The 20,894-nt window shown below is 41.6% G+C and overlaps 2 protein-coding genes across 14 annotated transcripts in view; both read right to left on the bottom strand.

Annotated features, from left to right (window-relative positions):
- Window positions 1–9,043, bottom strand: part of ACAD9 (acyl-CoA dehydrogenase family member 9) — a 24,844-nt gene extending 15,801 nt beyond the window's left edge. Inside the window, exons 1-3 of one of the 2 annotated variants that reach the window (XM_031608835.2) lie at window positions 8,888–9,043; window positions 7,124–7,217; window positions 2,628–2,729 (exon numbers count right to left, since the gene is read on the bottom strand). In XM_031608835.2, coding sequence (XP_031464695.2) covers window positions 2,628–2,729; window positions 7,124–7,217; window positions 8,888–9,013 — 322 coding nt within the window. In that variant the 5' untranslated portion in view covers window positions 9,014–9,043. Of the gene's footprint in view, window positions 1–2,627; window positions 2,730–7,123; window positions 7,218–8,655; window positions 8,674–8,887 lie in introns of those variants that run through there. The other variant, XM_090148095.1, reaches the window with a different exon arrangement.
- An 8,281-nt stretch (window positions 9,044–17,324) lies between these two features.
- IQSEC1 (IQ motif and Sec7 domain ArfGEF 1) overlaps window positions 17,325–20,894 on the bottom strand; it is a 361,739-nt gene continuing 358,169 nt past the window's right edge. For 11 of the 12 annotated variants that reach the window (XM_031608745.2, XM_031608737.2, XM_090148117.1 and 8 more), the window contains 2 exons: window positions 20,712–20,761; window positions 17,325–19,422 (listed from right to left, as the gene is read on the bottom strand). In XM_031608745.2, the coding sequence (XP_031464605.1) occupies window positions 18,817–19,422; window positions 20,712–20,761 (656 nt within the window). In that variant the 3' untranslated portion in view covers window positions 17,325–18,816. The remainder of the gene's footprint in view (window positions 19,423–20,711; window positions 20,762–20,894) is intronic. The other variant, XM_031608759.2, reaches the window with a different exon arrangement.

Here is a 20,894-nt window from a genome sequence, read left to right on the forward strand (position 1 = left end):
TCTCCATGTGAAAACAGTACAAGATTTGGCATAGAAACGTCTCGATTCTAAATTTCTGTGCATCCAGGATAAAATTACTTTGTGACCTTACAGAAGCAGGCAAGGAAGCCCGGCAGAGCTGTGCAGCCACCCAGCAGGAGGAGCAGTGCTGCACAGAGCACACGCAGGGCGCACACACACACACACACACACACAGGGCATTCAGCCGGGCTGTCCAAGCACTGCTGGAAATGGCAGGAAGTGACATGGAGCAGATCTCCAGTGAGACCTTCAAACAGGCACTGAAGGAGAATGAAATGCAACACTTCAAAAGATGCTTTTAATTTAAAAAAAAAGTGACTATTTCAAGAAAAACTTGACACCAGAGTCACCTTTTGGAGGCATTTTGTGATCTGCTGCTGAAAGTACAGAGGCTGCTGGTAAGGAGCATGGAAAGAACAGAGCAGCAGACGTCACAGATGCACCCGTCCAAGTGCACTGTTCAAGGACACCATGTTTTCAGCACCATTAGTCCCACTCCCCATAACTTAAGATTACTGTGTGTACTACTGAACAAACAACTTTATCTCATCAAGAGAATCTTTTGCCCAGGTTTATGGGTTTATAATCCTTTACAAGAGACAATGACAGAAGTCAGGATAACAAACACTTTAATTTCAGCAGACGTCTCAATAGTGCTGCTATTTTCTGTACACGAAATAAATGCCAGGACAAATCCCCTCGATGCCATTCATTCCAATCACTGCTCCTTACACCCTCTTCATTCACAGCACACTCAGATTCCTTAGAAGTCAGAGTCCCATCCAACCACAGTTCTTTCTTTTCCCAGCCTGAGAGGCACTGGGATGAACACTCAGCTCAGAGACAACTGATGAGTGCACACTGACTGCAGTGATGACAAGACAAAGAGAAAACTTCCACACGATGTGCATGAGTTCCATCCATTAAAGTTCTGCATTTTAAATGCAAATACACCACTACTACAAACCATCACAAAAAATACCATGCAATAAATAAAGCACCAAATATGTAAGACTGAAGACTTTTCAAGACAAGCACCTCTAGCAAAAATATAGCAGGTTTAAAACAACAAAATATAGGAAATAACCTCATCATAAGTGTATTATTATGGTGCAGTAAAAACGTAGCTTGTTTGTAGCAATCTGGTTTTTATCCAGCATATACAAATACAAGACAGCAGGACTATGATTTTCTGCAAGTATCATGAATGGACTGCAAGCTTTAAAAAAAAAACAGAAGCTGACAGTATTATATAGCAAAAACAAGAAGAAATAATACTTTATTAATGATCAAATACTCATTTCTAATTAACAGTAAATTACATTTTCAATGCCACGATGCTTTCTCATGATCTGCTCTGAGTTTTTCCTTTGTTCTCTGCTTGCAGCACCTCCTTTCATTAGACATTAACTTCCTGCCTTCTCAGTATGTTTCTTAATTCCCAATTACCCCTCTCCCCGCGTGGGTTAAAATCCAAGACACTATCCTGAAAATAAAATCTTGACAGAACTTGCAGATCTTTTGCCCATCGTATTGCCTCATCACCTTGCCACATTCTAAATACCCACTGAAAAACATTTTACAGGATTTCTAATGCATTCCAAAAGCACTGACAATTAAACAGATATCACATAATGATCCATTACATTGCAAGCTGTCCAGAATACTCTAATTTGTATAAAATCTCTTTAAGGAACTGAAATCAGCGGAACTCAGCAACACCAGTTACATTAATACAATAAAACAACGAAGAACAAAACCCACTGTGAAAATAGGGTATTACCTCAAAAGCAAATAAACACTGAGGTATGTCTCCAGCTCTATACAGCATTCTTACAATATGCTGTTTGACACTATTCTCTTCAAAAATCAGGTATCTTCCCCACTGGAACTAGTTTCTGCAGATTGTCAAATCCAGTTCTATTATTTTCCTTTGAATTATTCTCTTCTTTTACACTAGAAAGCAGACAATGCAAGCATCTCTTTTCTTATTTTATATATTTCAAGTCATGAAACAGTTTCAATCCGATTTTTAAAATGCATCAGAATATGATTGTAATTTTCTTGCCGTTGAAAGTTTAAGAGTTAACCCACTGAGTAACTAATGTCTGATCCCCACTTATACTGCAACTCCCTTTAAGACATAAGCTTTGTGTTCAGTACTGTTTTTACACAAAAGCTACACTGTGAATCACTAGGCACTACTCTTCTATAACTCTGTATAGTCAAACATTCCTATCTGTGAATGACAGCTTTGACAGATCCGTTCCATGAGACACTGTTGTCTGTACCTGGTGTAATTTTAGAAATCATCAGCTGATACTGCAAGTCCCACAGAACATCAAGCTACTCCACTACCATCAAAAATTGAACAAAAAGGACAATGCTATGCCAGGGGGAACGCACACCTTGTATATTTAGTTACCCAACTCAGGTACCTCTAGGCCAGGAGAGGGCACAGCCCCCTACTGACACCCTTGGTGCCCACACCTCTCTGTTACCTGGACAGCCACAAGAATACACAGAGGATATTGCAGACACATTATGTGAGACCCAAACTATCTTATCAGGGGTCACTGGGTAATTCTTCTTGATCACTTACTCACCATATTCCTCTGGAATCTGCATGCCAAAGAGACCCAGATCCCCCAGTCCTTTCAAAGTCTCAGGTGGGATTTTTGCATCTCGATCAATCTTCTTGGAGTCCACTATAAATACAGAAGGTTTAATAATTTAAAACCTTGATTTTCAGCACAGAAAAAAAAAACTTGACATCACAGTGCTCTAAAATCAGAGCAAAGGTCACCGTGTCCATGAGTCACCAGCACTGTGCCCTCTAACCTAAATACCAGCTTGAGAAGTACTGAAATAGCCTGCAGAAAAAAGGGCTGCAAGAACAGCATGCCTCTCCCTGCTCTAATTACCCTACACATGATTTCTGAAGCAGCTTAGTAATATTGTGCTTGTTGCACCACATACTTACATACACCTCATCTCTGAGGCCTGGAAACAAGGCCGTGTCACCTGGGAAGAATACAGGGATGTCATCTGGACTTGCAGATGTGGGATCAGGAAAGCCAAGGCACAGGTGGAACTGAACTTAGCGAGGGATGTGGAAAACAATAGGAAGACTTTCTGCAGCCAGAAGAGACAGGCCAAAGCGAGTGTACCTCCTTTGGTAAATGGAAAAGGAGAACTGGCTTCAATGGACAAAGAGAAGGCTGAGGTACTGAATGAGTTCTTTGCCTTGGTGTTCACTGGTGGCCAGGATTCCAGTACTTCTCACGTCCCTGAGCCCTGCATCCCTACACTTCTGGGTTGGGACTGGGGTGGTAAATCCCCCCCCGCTGTGAGGACAGAGCAGGTCCGAGACCGCCTCATGAGACTGAATGTGTACAAGTCTATGGGGCTGGATGGCTGCATCCCAGGGTTCTGAAGGAGCTGGCTGAGGTGGTTGCCGAGCCGCTCTCCATCATATTTGAGAAGTCGTGGCTGTCAGGTGAGGTCCCGGATGACTGGAGGAAGGGTCACATCACTCCCATTTACAAGAAAGGGAGCAAGGAGGACCCCGGGAACTACAGGCTGGTGAGTCTCACCTCTGTGCCTGAGAAAATCATGGAACAGATCATCCTGGATGACATGTTTGATCACACAAGGAAAGGGCGTGTGATCCGTGACAGCCAGCATGGCTTCACCAGAGGAAGGTCATGCTTGACCAATCTGGTGGCTTCTATGACGGGGTGACGGCATCGGTGGACAAGGGAAAGGCGACCGATGTCATTTACCTGGACTTGAGCAAGGCCTTTGACATGGTCCCCCACCACATCCTTCTCTCCAAACTGGAGGGATGTGGATTTGATGGGTGGACCACTCGATGGATAAGAAACTGGTTGAAAGGCTTCAGACAGAGGGTGGTCATCAATGGCTCCATGTCCAGGTGGAGACTGGTAACGAGCAGCGTCCCCCAGGGATCTGTCTTGGGACCGGTGCTCTTTAACATCTTTATCAATGACATCGATGATGGAATTGAGTGCACCCTCAGCAAGTTTGCTGACGACACCAAGCTGAGTGGTGTGGTTGACATGGCCATTCAGAGGGACCTCGAGAGGCTAGAAAGGTGGGCCTGGGTGAACCTGATGAGGTTCAACACGGCAAAGTGCAGAGTTTTGCACTTGGGCCGGAGGAATCCCAAGCATCCCTACAGACTGGAAGGAGCAGTCCTTGAGAGCAGCCCTGTGGAGAAGGACCTGCGGGTCTTGATAGACGAAAAACTAAATGAGCCAGCAGTGTGCCCTTGCGGCTCAGAAGGCAAATGGTATCCTGGGCTCCATCAAAAGAGGGGTGGCCAGAAGGGACAGAGAGGTGATTGTTCCCCTCTACTCTGCTCTTGTGAGGCCCCATCTGGAATACTGCGTCCAGGTGTGGAGCCCCCAGTACAAAAAAGACAGGGAGCTGTTGGAGAGGGTCCAGAGGAGGGCCACAAAGATGATCAGGGGACTGGAGCACCTCCCCTATGAGGACAGGCTGAAAGAGCTGGGCTTGTTCAGCCTGGAGAAAAGAAGGCTGCGGGGTGACCTCATTGCAGCCTTTCAGTACCTGAAGGGAGCCTACAAACAGGAGGGGAATCAACTCTTTGAAAGGGTTGCTAACTGCAGGACGAGGGGAAATGGTTTTAAGTTGAGGGAGGGGAGGTTTAGGTTGGACGTCAGGGGGAAATTCCTTACAGAGAGAGTGGTGAGGTACTGGAACAGGCTGCCCAGAGACGTTGTGGATGCCCCATCCCTGGAAGTGTTCAAGGCCAGATTGGATGGGGCCCTGGGCAGCCTAGCATTAAATGGGGAGGTTGGTGGCCCTGCATGTGGCACGGGGGTTGGAGATTCATGATCCTTGAGGTCCCATCCAACCCTGGCCATTCTGTGATTCTGTAAGATCACAAGAGTTATTTTTTTCTAGGTTTAGTCTGATCTTATGAACCATTCCATTTGCCTCCAACCCGTCATGGCTGGAAATCTCAAACCCTAATCTAATCTTACAGCTGGCTTCTGTAAGATTAACAGTCTCAACCTGCTGCCTCCCAGCAGAGCAAAACACTTTCCAGTCTTTGAACGCTGACAGCACGTGCGAGTCCTACATACTCCTGCCAGAAGTCCAACTCTGTTTCCAGAAAGCAAGCATTTCAAGAAGGTTTTGTCCTTCAGGAGAGACATGCTACAAATTACCAAGCAATCACTTTCCCAAAGGCTATTTCCTGGTTTTCAGGAATCAAGAACTTTACTCATGAAATAAGCTGAAAGCATTAAGAAGAACCTAATCTGCCATGGAACCAACACTCCATCTGATCACCCCACCTTATTACATACACCATTAAAGCCAAACCACAGAACATACTGGAAGCTCCCAGAACACCAATTATGACAGTCAGATCATGACAGACCTGAGGAAAGGACTTGGAACTGGGGAAAAATCTCATTTTTGTTTCATTACCTCAGATGTGTACTCCAGTGGACTCAACGACTGGAATAAGTCAGGTATTTCTTCCTGAAGTATAACCACGGTCATAATTTTTTTTTTTAAAGTACTTAATCATGGAATCATAGAATGGCATATAACTGGGAAATGGGTTAATTACACAACTCTTGCTCTTATGAGGCATTTAAATTCTTAGGAGATTACCACAGTGGTTCTGTACAGTGACAGGGAAAATATACCAGAATCACAGTAGGCAGCTGAGGAAGGGTGTCAGCCACAGCAAAAGGAATGTAAGCCATCTTTCCAGAGAGCACTGAGAAAACAGTAACTCTGCAAAAGCAGCAGTGTGTTCCTAAAGGAACTTCCCATTCACCCTGGTTAAATGATTCTGTAATTTCTGTATGAAATATAATAGGGTTTTGCAGCTAAGCATTCTGATCCTCTTCTAAGTGAAGTCATTCAGAAAGGAAAGACATTTTTGATGACATTTTTTCCCCCACACAGTTTTAAGTTATGCTGTAGAAGGTCCATACGCCACTGGCTCTTCTGGGAAGAACAGTGGGGGGTTGTTCCTTCCTCCCCCATTACACCCACACCTCTGCACCACAGACTGCCAAGCTTTAGCATGATGGCTGAACTGCACTTCTTTGGTTACCCAGTGCCAACCATATCTGGTTTCCAAGCACCTATGGCTGCACCCCTCATCTATTTTATACCACACCCTCAAATTGTCCTAATCATTAAAAAGAAACAGCCATAAACGCAAACAAAGACAATTAATTCTTACCTTTTGTTCAGGCTTTACAATCTGATAGTTTTATTTCTCCCTTTGCACTTTTTTACTCAATAAATGTTGTTTCCCAACAAAGCAAAGAATTAAAATGTGTAATTTGTATAAGTTAATGTTAATGCTAAAATTACCTGTATCTCATAAATTATCACCTGTGACATTACAGTTTCCTCAAACTCCCACAGGGCCCAGCAATCCAGGCCTGCTATCTTTGTCAGCAAGAAATCTCAGATGACTCTTTTTAACTATCTCAGAGATTGCTATCTGTAAAAAACAGCTTTTCTACAGCTGTTCTAGAACCGGCTCATCTATTGCACCAGTAATAGAAGGAATACCTGCAACCCTATCTGGACTGCATACAGCTAACGTGACTTTTCCAAACAGAATTACTACTTCAATCCTGAAAATAGGAGCATACGTAAATGCTTTTGATTTTTCGTTGTTTTTCAAAAAGTTACCATTTATGAATATCTATAGTGAACTTTACTTAGTGCAGTACAATAAGTAAAATGTTTCACACAAAACTCACAATATATCAAGTGGTAAATGGCAATATGCAGGCAAACTAAACACCATTTCAAATCCTGTCTCTGAATCCTTTCAACTCCCCTGCTTCTTTTCTTTTTTTTTTTTTTAAAGATTTATTTCTTCTCAACAGCATCCAAATAGTCCTTTACAAAGAAGCCATAAATTAACATGGCTGTATCATCAGCAGTACTGTAATTCTGGAAACACATGCATAAAGTAACTTATCTATATAAATTTTAATAATCTTATTTAACTGCTACAGTTAAACTACTTTGTAATCACTAAATCACACAAGTAAGAAAGTAATAATTATACCTTCTTCAGCGAAGAATTTTTCTACAGGTCCTACAAACTGGTTGATCTCCTGTAGTTCTTCATTGCTAATTTCTGGGTAAGGGAAAACTTCTTCCTAAAGTAACAGACATGTTTTTAAATTAAAAACAACAACAACAAAATAAAACATCACCAATACAATTGAAAGAAAAACTCAAGAGCAGAACCTGATATTTGAAGGACTTATAAAACCTGTGAAAATTAAGGACTGTGCTAAGCGTTCAGAAATTTTATCCAATGCAATGAATGGGACTTGACTAAACTTCTTATCAAAGCATGTCAGAGACACTGAGCAGAAAACAGAGATTTCAAGAATTCTAAGGATACAAAAATCCTTTGTTAATCATGACTTTTGTCAACTTTTGGGATTAAAAACAGTTTCCATTTGCATCAGAATCATTTTAGTATTACAATGTTTTACATTGGGTACACAGATTATGGGTGTGCTGTTCCATGCTGCTTGCTAGCATCCCCTCAACATGCCAGACTCTTTATGCAACCATTCTGATCATAGACTGGGAGTGACACAACCTGGTAGATGTGAATAAACAAAAACTTCCAAGCAATCAACGTACAGAATCGTTACAGCTGGGACCCTCACAGCCCACCCTGCCCCACTCCCCTGTGCTGAGCAGGGACACCTGCAGCTCCACGCAGTGCTCAGGGCTGCCCAGCCTGACCTCAGACGTCTCCAGGGATGGGGCACCACAGCCTCTCCTCCGTGCCAGTGCCTCAGTAAAGTGCTCCCAAGTAAAAAACTTCTTCCTTAAATCCAATCTAAGTCTCTTCTCCTTCAGTTTGAAAGCATTTCCCTTGTCCTGCCACACAGACCCTGCTAAGGAGTCTGTCCCCTTCCTTCCCGCAGTGGGGATGGCAGGGCTGCTGTGCCCCCTGCACTCGGCTCTGTTACACCTCGTGAGCTTCACCTGGGCTCGCTGCTGGGACCTATCCGGGTCTCTCTGGATCTGCCAAATGCCACGCTTTTCCAGAAGACTGCTCTATTGAAATTTGCGTGGAGAAAGGCATATACAAACAGGCACCTCGTGGGATGGACCCTGACTACGACTCACACAACTCCCTGCTTCACGAGCTCCCAATACTCCGTCGTTAAACGGCGCTGTCCTTGAACACCGCCAGGGTCGGCGACTCCACCACCTCCCTGGCAGCCCATCCCAGCGCCTGACCACCCTTTCTGAAAAGTTATACTTCCTAATGTCCAGCTTGAATCTCCCCTGACGTAGCTCGAAACCATTCCCTCTGGTCTATCACTGATGACACGAGAGAAGAGGCCGACCCCCAGCTCACCACAACCCCCCTTCAGGAAGTTATAGAGAGCAGTGAGGTCTCCCCTGAGCCTCCTCCATTCCCAGCTCCTTCAGCCATTCCTCATAAGGCCTGTGCTCCAGACCCCTCACCAGCTTCGCTGCCCTCCTCTGAACACGTTCCAGGGCCTCAATGTCTTTCCTACAGTGAGGGGCCCAAAACTGAACACAGCGCTCGAGGTGCGGCCTCACCAGTGCTGAGCAGAGGGGAAACGCAGCCGGCCGTCCCACCCGCGGCTCCCAGCGAGCCGGCACAGGTGCGGCACGCAGCCGCCCGGCCCACGGCACCGCCGGGCAACGGGGCGGCACCCGCGGGGCCGCTCGGCCCGCAGCCCCGCGGTGCCGCCGCGAGGTACGGACGCGGCCCCTCCCGCCCCGCGGCGCCGTTAGCCGCCAGCCGTCGCGCCGGGCGTGCCGCGCTCACCTTGCGCAGCGCCCCCAGGAAGAGCTCCTTGGCGTAGGCGGGCCGCGGCGCGGCGGTTCGCAGGCGGCGGACGGCGGCGGGGCCGGGCAGCGCGGCGCGCAGGGCGCGCACCAGGAACCCGCTCATGGCGACACGGACGGCCGCGGCGCGCGGCGCTGACGGCACGGCGGGTTGGGCGGGCGCTGGGCGGGCGCGTGACGGGGCGGAGCCAGCCGCGCTCTCGCGGCCCCGGAGCGGAGGGCCGGACCGCGCACGAGCCCGGCGCTGCACGAGGGGCGGGGCACGCGCCCCTGGTACGCCGCGCCCGCCTGCGGCTGTGCCTGGGTGCGTTCACGCGGGAGCCGGGTACGTGCGAGAGCCCTCCTTTCAAGGCTGCGCTCACGCCTGCCCTCGCAGCCGCCTCTCGGGCAGCGCAGTGCAGCGCGGAGCCGCTCCGAGCGGACCGAGGTGAGAGCGATGCCTGCGTGACCGCCGGCACCGCGTGCTCGTGTTGCGGCAGCCTCGTGCGGGTGTAAGTCTGGTGACTGCGCCACCCAGCGGTCTGTGTGCGACGCAAGGATGCCTTACGTAACCGAGCGCAGCAATAGATAAGAAATGCCTATTTCTGTAACCTTTCCTGATTTTCTGTAGATAGAGACCCTGCTTCTCAGAAAGATGGCCATACCTTCACCTTTTCATGGTTAGGAGCGTACAGGACACCAAGTACCAAACCCGAGCTTCTGATCTCCGCCTGAACTTCTTTTAGTTGTAGGTGATGGAAAGCCAGGGGCAAGGCCTGGCTGCAGCGTGGGTGAGGAACGCTGAGCTGACTGCAGCACTCGATGGTCGTCAGGGTGGAATAACAACGCAGTGATGTCTCTTGAGAGGATAAACTAAGAGCGTAGGTGAAGGATTGCCTGAAGGTGATCCAAACAGTGAGAACAAAGCGAGGCCACTGGAAAACGGCAGGAGAAAGAAGCCTCACTGGGAATTTCAAATGACCTGAAATAACAGCGTGCTGTGCGTTTATTTACCGAGAATGAGATTGTGATCATATCCTACAAGAGGTACTGTAAAGAATTTGATTCCAATCACAGAACAAATCATAGTGAAAAACAGCACATCCACGGCATGAAACTACGAGCAGTCTGTCCCTTGTGAATAAAGAACTCTGTTTGTTTCAGTTCTGAGAATCTCAAGTCTACAGCACAAGTGTCTCACACCATTTATTTTGTCCCGTTCCTGCAGCTCTTCCTAATGCTCTGTGTGTGACCACAACTGAAAGCACTCTTCTGCAGCTGCAGTTCTCTGCAATTCTCCATTAGACTTAATTCTTCTATTCTGACTTTCAGACATCTTCATTGCGCAGAACTGTGCAATATGTTGCTGAAACATCTTTTCCCCCTTCTGTTTTAGGGATGTCCCCGAACTTCTTTGCCTACTTTTGTTTAACACTCATCTCTGCTGCCTGCCACCCAGCTGTGCACCCACATTTAATTCCAGCTTCCTGTGAAACTGCTAGGCTGCTCTTCACTACACTGCCTTCCTCTAACAGGGAGCCACTCAGCTGTTAGCTCTCCAGAGCTCACATTTTGTGGTCAAACTGACTGCCACAGTGATGTCAATTCCAGCCTATTCCACACAGATCTGCTTTCAAAAGAAGGAATTAATAAAACATATTTGGATCACTGAATGAGTATCACGAGATTACCCTATAGTTCTCTTTTCCTTTTTACTTTTATTTTTTCAGTAACTGCTTAAAAACTGGTATTCAATAATATAACTCACTGAGAGATGTATAATTTACTTACTGAAAAAGTACCACTGCAGGTCTGACTTGCTTTACAAAAATATTCGTCAATCCTTGCAGTTCTTCCAGGAAAATACAGACAATTCCCTTAGCAGCTTCTTCTCTCTTTATAAAACTGTTTTCACCTTTTCAGCCAGACAGATGCTAGGGAAGTTTTAGCACTTGCAGTTCCTTACTATCTTCCCTTTGGGTATGTGTTGCTGTACTCACTGCATCATTTCTCCTGTCTCTGAATATTTTAAAGAAAGTTGGTTTACAAATTAAATCTTGAGAAAGGTGAGAGCAGAAACTGGTATTTCCACTTTTGTTCCCAGCCATGTGCTGTGGAAGTAATGTCACTTGAAATGTAACTTGATAAGTAATGTAACTTGAAAACACGGATGTTAATGGTGTCACTGTGTAATATGTTTCTCCAGGTTAGCGTGCATCCACAATAGTGAACTGTGGCTATCATGAGAAGTATCTGAGAAAAAGAAATGAATACACATCATTAGTGAAAGGGATTTCCCACATCTTACGGTGGCACTTGTAACTTACAGTGGCAAATCACCAATTAGCTCTGGCAATCTTCATTATAAAAGCACTAAATTATCTCAGCATTTTATTTTGTAAGGTATTCTAGTTCAAATAAGGAAGGTTTACAAAATTCTCTTTTTAACTCAGTACACATTTTCCATTGGGCTAGTTATTACTCTTTAAGCTTTAATCACTTTAGTTTCAAAGCACAACAGAAGTACTCCAAACCGTAGTCATTCTAATTTGTTTGTTTGTTTGCTTTTCCATAATGGGGTAACATCAAAGCCAGAAGCAGAGCCAGAATTACCAGAAAGATGGAAAAAACAACAACTTATACGATGAATTAAGTAAAAGCGTTTCACAAACTTTCCTTCTCTGTTGTTGGGGAAGAAATATTAGCCAGTAAAATGAAAGTAATAATCAATCAAGGGCATATAGTGAGCTTATGGAGGAGGCAGATGCTCACAGGAGGCCTGTCAAGGTCAAGCATTCAGCAGAGGACACGCTCATCTGCTTCTTTTCCTACCCCCCAGTGCAGCATTCCTTTCCCACAGACACAAATGGCATCATGCTCTCTCTTGCTCCCTTGCCTGACCTACAGCAGCTGTGGGGACACTGTGAAGGACAGGGACTGCTGGTTTGTATGGCTTAAGGAAGTGACGTGTCAGGCCAATGATCATGTGCACAGCAGAGGCTGCACGTATTCAGTACTGCTGGATCCAAATACGATGCAGCTCCATGACTGAAAGTCAGATCGCTCCTCATTAAAAACAATTTCATAGTGCTGATTATGAAATTAATTTCCAGCCATGAGTTGCTGCGATACCATTGCTGGTACCATTGCTGAAAAGCATCACCTTCTAATTCAGAGCACTTGTACAGCCCTTTCACTTTCCATTCACCTTGGCAAAAAAAAGAAAAAGAAAAAAAAAGTCACATTTCTTTGTCAAACACTTCTTAATCTATTTTTTGTAGCAGAAATGAGAAGTTGTAAAGACAAAGTATTTTCCACTATGCATGCGTAACATTTAATTTCTGTCAGGAAGAACTTACCCCATTCATCTTATTAAAGGTGTGTTTTTTCCTTGCTCATTATACATATCTGTTTATATCTCTCTATTTTACTGCGAAGAAATAAATGAAAATGGAAGCACTGTATGTCATTTTACAACAGAGCTGATAACTTGTATGCTTGTGTGATTTATTTGAGCTGCCTCTGCCTTGTCAACCATGATGCTATTTCACACCTCAGCTATTACAAACTGCTAAATAAAGAGGATGTTTTTCACAACATTTTATCACAGAAATATGCATTTATATGTATGGTAAAAATAAGAAATCTAAACATCCTAACATTCACGATCCGTCTCTTCCTGAAGTTGATTAATTTTACCACATAATACAGAATTTGGCTTTAATTTTTAGAATAGTAGGAAACAAAAACTAAAAAAAAAAGTTATTAAAAATAGATCTAGAGTAAAGCAATTTTTGCATCATGCTATATTCTTCTCTTGGAATTTTATATCAACAAAATATAGCAGCAAAAATCACTAAGAGGCTAGTAAGCTAGCTAGAGATGCAATATGCTTCCTCTTGAAAAAGGTGTATGTAATGCAGACATAACACTACTATAGATTTATTCTTGCACGCCACTGTAAGTACAAATATGTTCTTCTACAAATGTTTATCAGTACACATATTATTTATCACACAATCCTAACAGCACCATAATTCTGTCAGTTGTTTGAATACTTGCAGAAAAACTCACATTCCATATGTGTACTGACATAGGCACACAAACACCTAAAGTAGACAAACACGAGAGCAATTTTAGGAAAAGTTTTCAAACCTTAGACTTCCGTGTTGTCTGGTTACAACTCATAACAGAAAACCTTGGCCTCTTCCTTAATATTAGAGTTAAATTGCTTATCCCCAGTATGAAGGCAAAAGCTTCTTGACTGAAGGCATTTTTTGTTAGGTAGGCACATACAAGTTTTTATCAGAGATGCAATTCCAGTAAGATGTGCACCTTGAACAAACAAGGATATTAAAATAATTTTAAAAACTTAAGTAGCTGAGCATTAGACTATCATATGCTTAACCTACATTTATTTTTTAATAAGTTGCTGAGCATTATTGCAGCTGGTGCAAATCTGTCACGCAAATGGCAATCGACACTGACGGTTTCTTTGGCTGTTTATTTTTCTTCAGTAAGGCCAGATTATAAATGCTTTCATTATAGTCTTAGTTGAGGTAAGAAAGCATTTAGAGATGTTATTTAGGCCCTACTTTTAAGATGGAACAATAAAAAACACAGATTATTAGTAATAGCAATATTTCTTTTGAATTCTCTTAGAGAATTCAGACTATTTGGCTTCTCCAAAGGCAGAGATATACCAAAGTTCTCAAAATCATAGTTTCTAAAATAGGAAAAGAAGGACCAATGAAGAACAGCACTGTAAATTCTTCCATTTCCAGTAACAGACTGTGTGATAGTATCAGCTATACTCTAATGTGTCACACTCCAAGGGAAAACACATTGGTAGTATCTAGTGAGAGATGGGTACTTACCCATGAAAAAAAATTGATCAAGAATGTACTTTCTGAAAAAACAGCCATTCAGAAATAGGTCCTAGTTGACTATTCCTTCAAAACAATTCAAGAATCTCCTAAAATTCATAGCAAAAAAAAAAAAAAAAAAGCGAACAACACTTAAATTGACAGGTAAGCATTAGTTTTAACTCAGACATTAGACGCACTGTAATTCAGAAGGAAATGAATGAAAACAATCCAACATGCCAAAGTTTATCATCTGAAGTATCTGCAGAAGCACAACATCATGTGAGTCAAACATGGCTGCTTAGTGGTGAAGGTGTCATGGTGTACATTAAGACACAGCAAACACAACAGGTACAAATTCAGGTACAATTAGGTAGCACTTACCTCATTACATCACCGACTGAAATACGATGCTCTCTGCCAACGGGTGCACAGAAGCAATGAATATTTGATCTCAAGAATGTAGATTGCATTTAGGAAATGAAGGACATACCCCTGGGAAGGACAAACTTGAAACACAAATCAAGGGTAGACAATCATCTGAACATGGACTCCTATGGAAATGCGATAGCCAGATTAACGGGATCAGCCCAACATGCTGGGCAGCTCATGCTTAAGAAAATTCAAAACATGGTTACTATTTTTAAGTGTTAAAATGCTTTCAAAAATACTACACAAGAACCTCTTCAGTGTTGCCTGCAGATCTAGGTGTTTTCTTTATTGCCCCTTTTAGTACTTCAGAACTAAATATATTCACAGTACCACCAAACAAACCTAAGGCCTACTGAGAAGAGGCCACACTCTTCACAGTACCAGCCATTATTTCCAACAACTTATCTTTAATTTGAGATGAAGACAGAAACCATGACAGAAACTTTGAAAAGAGTAGCAAAATTCAAATCAACTCAGCAGGTCCGGGATAGCACCTGAATGAATTTCCTTCATTTCATGTCTGAATAATTAAAGTTCTTGGATTACACAAGATGAGAAACAAAGAGTTTTAAATGATTTATTTGATTTCTCCACATGATCACAGTTATAGTTTTACATCAATAGGGTCTGTTACTACTTACAAACAGAATGCATATTAAAATGAAAGCACTCCTTTCTTCCCCATAGTTACAAAAGGGGTCTCAAGCCTCCCCAGAACAGAAGCTTCTTGTAAGTGTAATGATTTTTGAAGTCTTTAACAGTCTGCATTCAACACCTAATTCTAACAGTTTAATACAACTCAAAGCTGATTTTAGTTCCTAGCAGGAGATAGGTATTGTAGGCAACCTCCAAGTGACTGCAGACTTAGAGTAATACTAATTTACACACTATGTACAATTTAGAGAATTGTCTACTCCCCCTACTTGGTCCCGTTTTCACCACCCCCTTTTCTATTTTCCAAATTTAATCTTGTTATTGGTTCCTCTTTTCTTTTAAATATATACACAATAATCCATTTTGCAGGCAAGAAGTGCGATGGTATTTTACAACGGAACAGCAAAATGCATGCTTAACTGCAGAAAACACACAGCTTCATATGGAACAGCAAGTCAACATCTAGAGATTCATTTTTTTAAATATCTGCTGACTGTCTTTCAGCTCATTTTATCAAGAAACAAGAGGCTTCTGCTGCATGCAGTACATGATGGGAAAATCATTCTACACTGTATGTTAGACTTTTTTCTTTTTAGCGATACAAGACGTACATTATATTAGGATGAACTCTGTTTTCTGTTTTTACATTGTTGCACATTTCCATTTTTAACTTAAAAGAAAATTAAAAACCCCAAATATATATTTAATTGTTGTCCCAGAAAAGATTTTTGTCGCCACACCTTCATTCTTTAGGCTTCCCTTTCATTTTTTCAAATCAGCAATACTACTTTGCTGCATTTTTTTTTATGGGAAAAGAGAAACATGGTCACTCTACACAGTTCCGTACCAGTTTTTATTTGGCAATGGCACTTGAGGAAAAAAACCTCAATTTTATACCTGCCTGCAGGCTAAAAAAAGAAAAAAAAATTAGTTTTTTTAACTGCACAGTGTTTAAAATACTGTCATTTTCCTGTTCTAGACATGACTCACACTGTTCTAAGCAATTGTTAACCAAGAATGGAATCAGAGAGGTTATACTAAAACCCTAAATACAGTTTAAAAAAAATAATCGAGTCCACTGTTTCTCCCTACTGTTTTGAAATAACGTTTACAGTTACTGTGCTCCTATACGACCATCTTGGTTTTTTTAAACTAGTCTCAAAATAGTCTGTGATTTTACACATGCAGCTTAATGCACCTTACAAGGTAGGCACAAACTCTTTCTCCACGTGCAGATGAAATCACTGCAGATGTTTTTTGCATGCACAGTTGTGATTCTCCTGAACATTTAGCTGATTGCACATGGAAAATCAGTGATCAAGCACTAAAACGTGGCTTACAGTGTAAGTATAGAATATTTATATTTGACTAATTTAAATGAATGAAAGGGGTTTTGAAACAAAGCAAATGCAGATCTGGAGATTTAAGGTCTTCACTGTTAACTAAGTAACACAGCTTGAGTCAGATTTTCCTCTCAGCTGTTACTGAACATTCTGCATTTACACAGTACACGGTGAATTTTACTTACATTAAAACTCTGCATCTGAAACAAGTACAGTCACTGCTTCTCAATGAAGAGGAGCACTCTTACCTCCATTTCAATCAAAAGATGCAGTTTGTGAAAGATAATTGTAACCAAATGACTCTTTATCTTTTCTGGAACAACCTATAAATTACAATTAGACTCTACTATTGGTACAGATGTATGAAGAAAAGTCTACATATTGAAATATGTTATCACTTTACTTCAACTAATATCAACAGTTAACACTGATATATTTTGCAAATATACAATATGTAGAGTGTAGCCTCACACTAATAACATTAGATGACATGCAGACAGTTCTACTTTCCCCTATAAGAACAGTATATATTTTTTTTAAACTGCAAGGAACAGAGCCTCAGGGGACCTGTAGGAGCCCTCTTAAGGTTAGCCGCAGAATTTAGACAAGTATGAGTGATACTTAGAAATTATAATGCAACCATTTGTTTTCTTTTAATGAAGACCATTAAGAGAAGGAGCAGAATGGGAAAATATTGCACATGTGGGAAACAAATGTGGACAGCTTTGAACAAAAGGCTAAACTCTAGATTGCTGTATTTGCTCTCTGTGGAGGTTAACAAAGTGCTGAGTTTGCAGTTTTGCTGGTATTGTGATATCAATGGTATGAAAGGGAAAAATAATTACACACACCCCAAATATTATAGATGCCATGAGCAAGCCAAAATGAAGGTTACTCTCTTATTCTCACTTCAGTCTCATTTAACTTCTTTCCACTTTAACTGATTTCTTCGTTATTCCTGAAAAAATATTATTAAATATAAAATTGACTATTATTCTTACTTTTACCCATGTCACACTGGAATTTTTTGCTCATCCTCTTCAAGGTTTGCTTTTAGGCTGGTACAGTTTTGCTGTTCTGATTCCTTTGCCTCTACTGTTTAGGTGTAAAGTTCTTGCAGTGGCTCAAATTGCTGAAACTACAAAGTAGGTGCCATGTGTAACTGTACAGGATTTAGGGATAAAATTTTATATCAATTTGCAAATGGTTTGATTACAACACATAAGCAACAACAGCACAGCCTGTTTTTATGTGATGTCTTGCAACTAACTGGACTATGAAAGTGAGGGTTTGAGCATAAACTCAGCCTGCTGAGTGCTGGTTACTTTCAAACTAACAAATGTGATGAGTAAAAATGGTGAAGCCACTTCATTGCTAGTGCATGGCTACATGGAATTACAGATTTTTTTTTCTTTAGTATATATAAAAACCCTACACTAAATTCTAAAACAAACCTTCAAGTTTTAGAGCACTTCCACCTGGAAATGCTCTCAGACTAGAATTCAGCTTAACAGGGGGGTAAAAATAAGAAATTATGGTAAACAGGAAACAAAGTAGCTGAGAAGGATGGAAGTTTGCAATTTTCATGTTTGAGATGAATGTTTTTGCAGTGTATACATGCACCTGTTATAACTCTTCATGTGTGTTCATTAAAACATATGCATACAAAAGAAATGTGGATCATGTAAATTCACAGTTATCACAGCCTTTAAAGTGTCTAAATTTGTGTGATCAATGCTTGAAGATGACCACTGGTAAAAGGTCATCCCTTACATTGCTACCATAGAATTACTGCATCTTAACAAGTTTGCTTACCTGAAATAGAAGAGCAGTTATAATACTGATTACGTATGATATCATGTTAATAAAATAAGGATTTATACAAAGCAGTATTTGACTACAACAATTAAATGCTATGTTACTTGGCACATTTAATAATGATTGCTTAGAAATCTTAGCAAGTCCAGAGGACTGACTTCTAATGAAAATACTGAAATGTCTGAAATTTATTTCTAACATTTAGTGTTTTTGGTCTACTCTTTCATATGCTATTCATCTATAATACTGTCCTATCAAGTAAGTGGAATTCCTTGTAAAGTCTATATTGCTAGCTTTGTGGACTGAAAAAATTTCTTTCCAAGCACAAATGTTAACTATACAGTATATATATATATTTATATGTATATATTTATATTATATAAAGTTTACTTACGTACTTTCATCAACCATATCAGGTCTACTTATTTTTTGCCCATTGACAATAAAAGAGCAAGAATGCAACACTTGGTTCTGTATCACTTTTTTCCTTTTATCATAGACTATGGTTTTATTCTGCGTGTAAAATTGTCAAGGGATTTGGTGTAAAAGGTAATTTTACTTATATTCAGCAAGCAGCATGTTTTCAAGGCAGTCTGGAAATAAGAACTAACCAGATGGTAAGCATCTATGGAGTAGATAAGTGAAACCAGTATTGATTGCACTAACTTGACTTATTTTTAGTATCAGCAAGCCTTTAAGCTCACACGACTCAGTTAAATTATTTGTCTAGGTAAAAACTGACAATATTATTTGTTGCTTCCTGTAAGTGCTTTTGTAATTGTGTTTAAAACTACAGTTATTAAGAGGGTCGATACGTTCTAGACTATTGTGCTGATGCCGCTGTGTTTGGGCTTAGTGCTGGCTGAAGTGGACGGAGGTGGTGGCGGTCCATGGTGATGCTGAGTGTGTTGGGGATGAGAAGAGTGCCCAGGGTGTGGGGGGGGCAGTGGTGGATGAGGAGAGTGGGTATGCTGTGCGTGGGGGTGCTGCATGTAAGGAGTATGCTGGGAGTGTGCCGCATGCTGGGAATGGGGCACGTGTTGGTGATACTGGTGTGGGTGCTGGATGTGCTGGGGAGGGTGGTAGTGGTGGTGGTGGTGATAGGGTGGTGGGTTCTGCTGCATATGACAGTACTGCGAATGGTGGGAGTGTACTTGTGCCTGGGTCTGTCCCTCAGCTGGCCCTGCATGATGCATGGCAGAAGGATGCTGTGAGTGTTGCTGATGTGGGATTACTGGAGGGTGTGGAGGTTGCTGTGATGAGCCAGATGGTGGATGGCCTTGGGAAGGTGGCTTTCCCCTTTTACTACCAAATAAGGAACCTAGGAGTGAGGAGGAGTTAGGCATAGTCTGGTGAGGGCGAGATGGACACTCTCGGGTTGATGTAGCTCTTCGGCGCATGTGAGGACTGCTAATGATGGACCCCTAAAAAGAAATTAATAGAAATAAAAATTAAAAAAAATTTTAAGATGTTTAAAAGAAAAAGTTCACACTGACCCACAAACTCCTCCTTCAGTGCTCACATGGGTGGAATATGTTAAAGAGTTCTAGGAAAATTTTATTTCCAACTTCTCTAAGTTGCCAGCGAGGCAATCATGCCCTTCTTGGGACATGTATAGGCATTAACACTTCAGTATAGAAAGCTACTGCTTTAGGTATGGAAAATGTCACGGAAAAGTAGCATGACAAAATATCTAGGAGTGTGTATTTAAATGAAAAATACATTTTTAAATACTTAAAAATTACCATATTTGCTTTTTTAAAAACAACAACAACAAAAAAATGTTAATTCAACCTAAAAGGTTAAACACATAGCAGCAAACGTTACAATTCAGATTTCAAAAACAGTATTTAAACTTATAGTAGTATTTTACTACTATACACCATAATGCTGCTTCTCAAGCCTACCTCTAAATTATGTGTTAAATGGAACCACATCACTTTTGTCACTAAGTTTTCTATGTGATTTTGCCTTTCTGAGCTGTGGTCCAGTGTTTTCTATTATTTAGCTTGGAATAGTCTATTTAGTTTCTGGAAGTTTTGGATTTGTATTTTGTAAAGAGAGATATGGGACACAACATTTACTATGCAAAGTGTGCTAGACTTAAGCTGCAATCTATCTAAAGCAAACAAAAAAAAAAAAAAGAAAAAAAGAAAAATCTGCAAGCTGAATTCAGACATGAACAGTATATATAAATGGTTTGAAGATGAATGAAATCTCATGAAATCCACATTGAATTAACCTGTCTTTATTTTTTTTTTCCTCCCATGCCCTATCTGTGCAATTCCATGGTGTCATGACTGCATACACTGAACTAGAAAATAAGCAATGGGAATGGTTGAGCATGAAAATCAATAGTTTTAGCTAAATATCAAACAGCAAGAACAGTGTACTTTGTAACAAAGAGCAAGTGGGCTTTTAAGCTGGGACTAGACTGAAATGGTGGCAAAAGGACACATCATATTCATTTAACCATGCTTGCAGGAACAAAGGGAACAAGGTTAGCTCAAACCAAAAATGGCATTGGTCTAAAACAAGCTGTCAGTGCTTTTTAAGCTGGAAGAATACAAAGTGAGTAGCCTAGGCATGCATTTTACTTGAGGCAGGCAGGTTATATGTTAGAAGAAAAAAGAGCAAAAAAATATGTATATAAAAGAAAGGTTTGAAATGCACATCATCACATCCAGCTAGACATCAGTAACTTCCTACTTACTTCCATATTGCTGTCTAGCGATCCTGCACTGCTGCGTCGCCCACGCTTGCCTGCCCAGGACATGCAACACCATAGATTAGAGACTGAGACAAGACCCGGGTGAAAAACAGCCGCTCTCCCTGAATCGCTAGAGGAGTCTCTAAATGCTACTAGGGGGGCTGCAGGGGAATTAACATTGCACTG

This window comes from Phasianus colchicus, chromosome 11 (genome assembly GCF_987193195.1).
Source record: "Phasianus colchicus chromosome 11, bPhaCol1.hap1.1, whole genome shotgun sequence".
Lineage (NCBI taxonomy): Eukaryota > Metazoa > Chordata > Aves > Galliformes > Phasianidae > Phasianus > Phasianus colchicus.